The following is a 7,483-nucleotide window of genomic DNA, read 5'->3' on the forward strand; positions in this document are numbered from 1 at the left end:
TAAAGACCGTGAATGAAGCTGCCATGCAAAGCAAGTTCAGTTGAAGCTTGTTAACATTTGCACGCTGAAATTGTACAATGCTTGTGGTATCAGTAAAAATGTATCTAAGGGTGCTGCAGATATTTTTGCAATGTGTCAATCAGCCAGTGTCATCAGTTTGCAGCATGCTAACCAGCACTTAATATAGCAAGTGATGAGTGAAGGATGTGTGCAATGAAGATCACGTTAGTTTCACTGGTGTGTGTCCTCTGTAAAGATTGTGTTCAGCTGTAAAACAAATGAAACAAATGTGCCGTAATTCCATCAAATGTGGTGATCAATCCAAAAATAAATGCAAAATTGAGGCTTTATTCTGCTCAGTGTGTAAGTGTGACCTTGAAGGACTTGTGAAGTTTGTGATTCTGCAACAGAAAACCTGACAGCTGGTACATGCGGTGACGAGATGTTTATCTTTTGGTACAGTGTGATGCGATTGAACCAGGGCTGTTATTTTTTCACAATTGCCATTTTGATTATTGTGAAAGGAGACACATTATGCTTTTCCATTTTTGTTACTTTCCTTCAGTGTTTTATATATATATATATGTTATGGTGCATGTGAAAAATCCACATCAACAGAAGCTCCTCTCTCCCACAGAAAACGCTGCACCTGAAACGCTCCTCAGTAGTCCCGCATTTAATTCTGTGACTTAGTGACATCACACTACGTCACCATGTCACATATTTGCATAGTTTATGCCTAGCGGCTAGTTTGGCGCTTAAGAATTGATTTAGCACAGCTGCTCTGTTGTTGTTAGCTCTGCTGGCTCAGGCGTGTGTGAGCTGACGAATCAGAGGAGACTGGGTATTGGGGGGGGGGGGGGGCCTTAAAGAGACAGGAGCTAAAACAGAGCGTTTCAAACAGAGGGGGGATACATAGCTGCAGCACTGGACAGTATGAGAAAAGTGATGTGTTTTTTGAGCATTAAAGCATGTAAACCTATTCTAGTAGTAACCCAAAATAAAATGAGGAACCTGAAAATGAGCATATGTCTCCTTTAAGTCTGAAAGCTACATGTATCTGCGTCATTGTCATATAAACAGATTCTGATTAAACAACAACAACAAGTTACTCTGTCACATAAGTTGAAAGTTCACTGGGGGGCCTGTTGTAAACACATGCATGTCATCTCTCAGCTGTGCGGTTTCCCATCGGTCATCATGTGGCCATGATCCAAGGAGGATCACACAGGAAATCGTGTTGTGTTGTTCTCAGAGTGCACTATTTTTATCAAGAGAACACAATAGGGAATTAAACTCGAGGAAACGTGTTCAGATATGAGGGAGAAGGAAATGGTCGGTCACTTATACACTGTTTTTGTCGTGTGTTGTCTTTGACACAGACAAGAGAGTCGTATATCTGGTTTTAGTAGTTCTACATAAAAATACTAAATGACATTTTGCACCGAGTACTGTATTAAATGAGTTCAGGGGAGCAACAAAAGCACATCACACGAGAAGAGTCTCATCATGAGCAGAGACAGACAGATAGAGGTGGAGTAAATAAGCCACAGGATGGAGGGGGGAGCGGGGGGGGCAGGAGGTCTGTAGATGTGGGTCGAGAAATGAGTCCATGGCTTTGGTGTTCGCCTGTCAAGAGCTACAGAGACTGACGCAAGCTCACGGAGGAAGGGGGCCTGGCACGGAGCAGAACAAGCCTCTCGGCAGACAATTGGAACAGGAAGCGAGGAAGGAAAGGGTCTTTCACCCGGAGGAAGACTGGCAAACTCATTGGGATTGTGACAAGACAGCCACACAGTAGCTCCAGAGACCACCCATTGTAAGAGCATCAAACACACACACACGCTTAAAGAGGGAGAGAAGTACTGAGAAAGACAGAGAGGCTGGAACCTCATTAGGTCAGCACGGGTTTTTTCTAGATTGAACTTTATACTAAAGAACACAAGGTAATCAATTTTGGGTTTTCTAGTGTTTCATTTCCTTCCTGTGAGTGGGAAAGAGAAAGGGGAATTGGATATTTCTCTTCTTCCTTTTTTTTTTATTCCTTTATTTATTATATCTCACATGCCCCACAGTCACAGACGATAAGGACACGATAAGAAGGTAAGACTCAATTATTGGCTTTACAAGTATCATCTTCTAGAGAAAACACCAGCTTAAGCTAGGAGGATAGATTTTGTGTTACAATAGCTGCGACAGACCTAATTAATATTAATGTGCACTAAAAGAGAAAAAATAGTTGAAGAGTACAGCATATGCGGGTTACCATGGCGCCTGCTCCTGGCCTCGGTGTTATTTAAGGCTGTGACTGTTTTCCAATGTAAAGACAGACACACCAGCAGATATACTGTCAGACAGCAGGAGAATCCTAAATGAACTAAGAGAGAGTTTGTTAGTTGGGAGTGGTGTAAATAAGAAGGGGAAGAAGAAAAAGAAGAAGTCTTTATTTTTTCACATGCATCAGTATCATCAGTGTGTTTGAGGTAGGCAACTTTTACTTTACTTCTTTTTTAGTCTTTTCTTTGAATGCAATTTCTATTTCGCTGTGTTTCAGAGGGACATGTTGGGATTTTTACTCCGCTACATACACACTACTTTCTGGTTACTTCGCAAATTAACATTTAATTAACAAGAGCATCATAAAATATAATGTTTTGTTATAATTAAACCACTCAAAAGTATTTACAAGTACAGCTGGAAGAACTGGTTGACTGAAATCTTTCATGCAAAAACATTTAATGGCTCCATTTTTTTAAAATGTGAGGCTTTGCTTCTTTCACTTTCAATTATTCGGATTTAATTTGAATATATGTGAGTTGCTGTTTTTTTACTATGGGTTGGACAAAACAAGAATTGTGGCAATTGTAATGACATTTTCCTTACTATTTCAGATTTTTTACAGTTAATCAAGAAAATAATCAGCTGATAAATCCATTTTTTGGGGCATTTTTTGTGCTTTGAGTACATATTCCAGATATTACATACTTTTACCTACATAACTTACTATACTGTTAGCATGAATCTATAAGTATGAATATACTTATACTTCTCCCTCCACTGGTTGTTGGACACCTTCATCACTGTATATTAAGCGTATCTGTGCATTCTGAATTAAATTGGTAGCTTTACCAGTATAAACCTTCAGATCAGTCAGTTCTCCTGAGTGACCCCTTGTCTAAATGTGGTGAAATAGAGTAGTTACACTGTGTTTCGTGTTTAAATGAAAAATAGTATTAGTATGCCCCTGAAATTGCCATTTAGGAATAAAGTTAAAATAAGATCGTACAAGAAATAAACTGCTGGAAATATAAAGTCTATGTGGGGAGAAAAGTCAGTGTGCAGTATATGTTGATAATTGTCATAAACTAAGAGAAACAAGCACTACGCTGATTAAGAGTGTTTAAAATGTAGGTATCTGTATCTGTTATATTGTGATCATCTATTTCTTTCTCTTGTATAAAATGTGATCAAGCTTTGACGATAATGTAACTTAAACATTCATGCAAACAAAGCTCATTTGAATCTGAAAGTTTGAGTGACGCAAACAGCTGACAAATGGTTTGATCTTTGCATATGTATAGCTTCTGTAAACAACACGTACAGAGTTCCCTCTCAGCATAATTTGTTTATGTATTTACATGACTTTACTGTGCATTCACCCTTTGTGTCAATCTTACTCTCTTTTTATCGTCTTTCCTCACTCTCACCCTTCTGAAGGTCCGCCGAAGATCAGAAGATGAACACCACCCTGTCAAACACTTCCAAGTGTGTTCGGGACACCAGTGTGACAGCCGTGGTGTTCCCCTGCCTCTACAGCATCCTCTTTATAGTCGCCCTGATACTAAATTCCCTGGCTGCGTGGATCTTCTTCAACATCCCCAGCACCTCAACGTTTGTCGTCTTTCTAAAAAATGTGGTAAGACATGCAGGCTTTTGCTTCATATGTGTTGTCAGTGCAGAACAAAATGAATAAATAAATAAATAAACCCTTCATTACCAGGTGGTGGCTGACTTGCTGATGACCCTGACCATCCCTCTGAGAGTCTTAAGTGATGCAGGTGTGGGCTCCTGGCAGCTACGCGCCTTCCACTGCCGATACTCTGCGGTCCTCTTCTACATCACCATGTACATCAGCATCCTCTTGCTGGGCCTCATCAGCCTGGACCGCTACCTGAAGATAGTCAGGCCCTTTGGGAAGTGTCCCCTGCAGAAGGTGCGTGTGGGTCAGGTGCTGAGTGCAGTCGTCTGGGTGGTGATGTTATCTATAGCATTACCCAACGTGATTCTGAGTGACCAGTCACCAAAGGTCTCTGGAGACAGACTGAAGTGCACCTCCATGAAGAGCAGAGCCGGCATGATCTGGCACGAGGGAATCAACTACTTCTGTCAGGTAGCTATAAAAATAAAGGAATAGTTACAAAATCAGCCTACAGGCACCTCTAAAGCTCACTAATCAACACATAGCATTGGGTTCCTTTCATACAAAGACTAAAGTGAAAAAAACACACTATTTGGTTTTATGGGTAGATTTTGTCGGACTATTTCATGGCCAGGTGCAAAAACCACAACGTCTCGTTTTTATGTATGGCTTAAACTAACAAGACCACAGCATGACATGTCGGTGAGCTTTAGAGGTGCCAGTATCTGGATTTTGTTACTCTGTTTCCAGCAGTAGCTTCACATTTACTGCACAGACCATAGACTGTACAATAAACATGAACATAGTAACCGTGACAGGTCAGTGTGGTGGCTTTGGCCAGTAATAATAAAATAATCCTTACAGCAGCTTTATCTCCCTACTAATCCAAAAACAGGCAGCCTGGTAGCTAACAGCTACACCATAAAAACTGGTGCTAAATAGCACTAAAAGTGGTTCTTTGGCTCGTAATCATGGGTGCTATATGTCACCTTTGTCAAATTGTGTGTATATATAGAACTATTAAAAGTGCCATACAGCACTAAATTACTTTCACAATAAGTGTGTATAAGAAGAAGTGCTGCTTTGGCTCATAATCATAGAGGAACTTATGAGGGTTTTTAAAGTTTTTTGCACGGCAGTACTGTTATATCACACCTCAACCACCTCAAAGAATAGTTAAAGAACCACTATTTTTCTCTATGTAGCTAGACAGCTAGCAGCAATCCGTCACTCAGATTGCCAATGCCTTTAATTATGCATACATTTTGGCCTACACCGAATTAAAATGAATGAGTTATACAAAATTCACACCCATACAGTCACAAATGAGGGATTTAGCTACAGAGACCAAAATCTTTTATTGTACCAGGCTCTAAACATGTTATCTAACGCAGACAGTGTTGAACTTTACCTGTAAAATATCTGCATTGTGATATCAGCACATTTAAGTACTGTGCACTATTTACTATAGAATTATTGAAATGGTGGCACTACAACTGACTGAAACTGGCTGTGAAAACAACTGAGAAACCACTGTCCTCATTGTGTTTTTTTTTATGTGTACTTGCAGGTGGTTTTCTGGGGGACACTGGCCTTGATGGTGGTTTGCTACACATTCATCAGCAAGAAGGTTTATGAGTCATACAAAGCCTCAAAGAGCAGATCTCAAGCAGCCAGTCGCAGAACCAAAGCAAAGGTCTTTGTGGTGGTGGGGGTGTTTTTTGTCTGCTTCGCCCCTTTTCACTTTGCCCGCGTCCCCTACACTCTGACCCAAACCGGCAGCTTGGCGGGTTTTTGCCGGGCACAGAATGCACTTTATATCGCCAAGGAAACCACCCTGTGGCTGTCGGCCACTAACGTATGCCTGGACCCGCTCATCTACGTGTTCCTGTGTAAAGTGTTCAGGAAGAAACTGACAGCCACACTCTGCCGTAGGCCGCTCCACAAGGGCGGCATGGAGTCTCCCACGGCAACGTCAACTCAGCTGGAGATGTCGCAGATGGCCCAAAGTAACAAACTGTCATATAATGGGCTGCCACAGTAACAAAGAGTGTAAATGGACGATGGGACATTATAAATAACTGTCTGTCAAGACTGCCTGAAAGAATGTGTTGTTTTACTTGTAAATATAATTGTATCTCGATGAAATAGGTTGTGAAATTCATGCAATGTGATCAAAATGTAAAAAATGTGATGAGGCGTTCCTGAACAATGACTACTGCTTTTGGTACAGTATTAACCAAGCACTTCTGCTACATGTTTGCTAAGTCATCCCACACATTTCCTTAATTGTGCTTACTGTCATTTTCTGCTTCCTTCTTGCTAATCTCGTCAAAACTGCACTTTCCCTTCTCAAAAGTTGGGCTAGAGGGTGAACATCTTGAGTGCATATTCTCCAATGATTACACCACACACACAAGGACTGAACGATAACAAAATGAGCAGGGAGCAGAGGACAGCAATAGGCACTGCTTACAGCCATAACTTCTGTGTACTATAAATAACAATAATAATAAAATTTATATATTTCATACTACAACTGCATGGTGTTCGACTTGAATGCTGGGAATCTTAACCAGCATACGTGTTTGTATGAGTCAACTTGGTTGAGGGGGTAGGAAATGAATCTAAAACATGTGACAAAATGACATTTCTGATTACATCTGTCCTTCAAACCCTCATAGACACAAGATCATGAGCAATGACCGCACGAATGCACATGAAGCACCTCGCTGTGCAACAAAGGCAGCCGATCACATTGGAGGATAAAAACACCCAAACCTATCTCCTCTACCACAGAAGTCTATACAGATGGTGATGATAATGACTCAAAGTTCATAACATGTTCAAACTAATGTAAAATATATCCCAACAGAGAAGAAATAAAAGGATGGTTAATTGATTTTTGTGCAAAGGAAATGTATTATGCTCATTTTCAGGTTCATAATAACAGGTTACATGCTTTAAGGCTCACAAAACATGTCAGTTTTCTCATACTGTCCAATGCAGCAGCTCTGTATTCCCCCTCTGTCTGAAATGCTCTGTTTTAGCTCCTGTCTCTTTAAGAAGAACCCCCCCTCCTGAATACCCAATCTGCTCTGCTCTGATTGGTCAGCTCACACACGCCTGACCCCCCACTAACAACAACAGAGCAGCTGTGCTCAATCAATTCTTTTGTGCCAAACTAGCCGCTATATAGGCATAAATTAGGCAAATGTGTGACATGGTGATGTAGCGTGATGTCATTAAGTCATGCAATTAAAGGCGGGACTGCTGACGAGGCGTTTAAGAGCCGTGTTTTCTGTGGGAAAATGTTGACTATTTATGGTGCTTCTCTTATTGTTAGCACTAACTCGAGATAATGATTCATTTATCACTGTTGACAAGTCTCTGTGGCAATTTTGATAATGATTGCGCAAGAGGCCAACAGAAACTGTAGACTCATATCACTCTATTGGAGATTAGGTGATTCTATGTATGTAAACCAAATAAAACAACACCCAAGGTGGTAAGCATTTGCAAGTAGGGTGTACAGTATTGCCTTTCACAATACTGCAGTAGTGT

General features: G+C 40.7%; 1 protein-coding gene across 3 annotated transcripts; it reads left to right on the forward strand.

Moving 5' to 3' along the window:
• Nucleotides 1-1,660: 1,660 nt before the first annotated feature.
• On the forward strand, nt 1,661-6,047 carry LOC141010279 (P2Y purinoceptor 13-like). 3 transcript variants are annotated; one of them, XM_073483157.1, is made up of 5 exons: nt 1,872-1,946; nt 2,076-2,103; nt 3,718-3,916; nt 4,001-4,390; nt 5,490-6,047. In XM_073483157.1, exons 3-5 carry the CDS (start codon nt 3,737-3,739, stop codon nt 5,961-5,963), a joined length of 1,044 nt encoding a protein of 347 aa, XP_073339258.1. In that variant the 5' UTR covers nt 1,872-1,946; nt 2,076-2,103; nt 3,718-3,736; the 3' UTR covers nt 5,964-6,047. The 3 variants fall into 3 exon arrangements, with proteins under 3 accessions (XP_073339263.1, XP_073339258.1, XP_073339271.1); XM_073483162.1 differs by lacking the exons at nt 1,872-1,946; nt 2,076-2,103 and adding an exon at nt 1,661-1,819; XM_073483170.1 differs by lacking the exon at nt 1,872-1,946 and having other exon boundaries at nt 1,999-2,103.
• Nucleotides 6,048-7,483: the final 1,436 nt, after the last annotated feature.

The sequence above is a fragment of the Pagrus major genome, chromosome 2 (genome assembly GCF_040436345.1).
Source record: "Pagrus major chromosome 2, Pma_NU_1.0".
In the NCBI taxonomy this organism is placed as follows: Eukaryota; Metazoa; Chordata; class Actinopteri; order Spariformes; family Sparidae; genus Pagrus; species Pagrus major.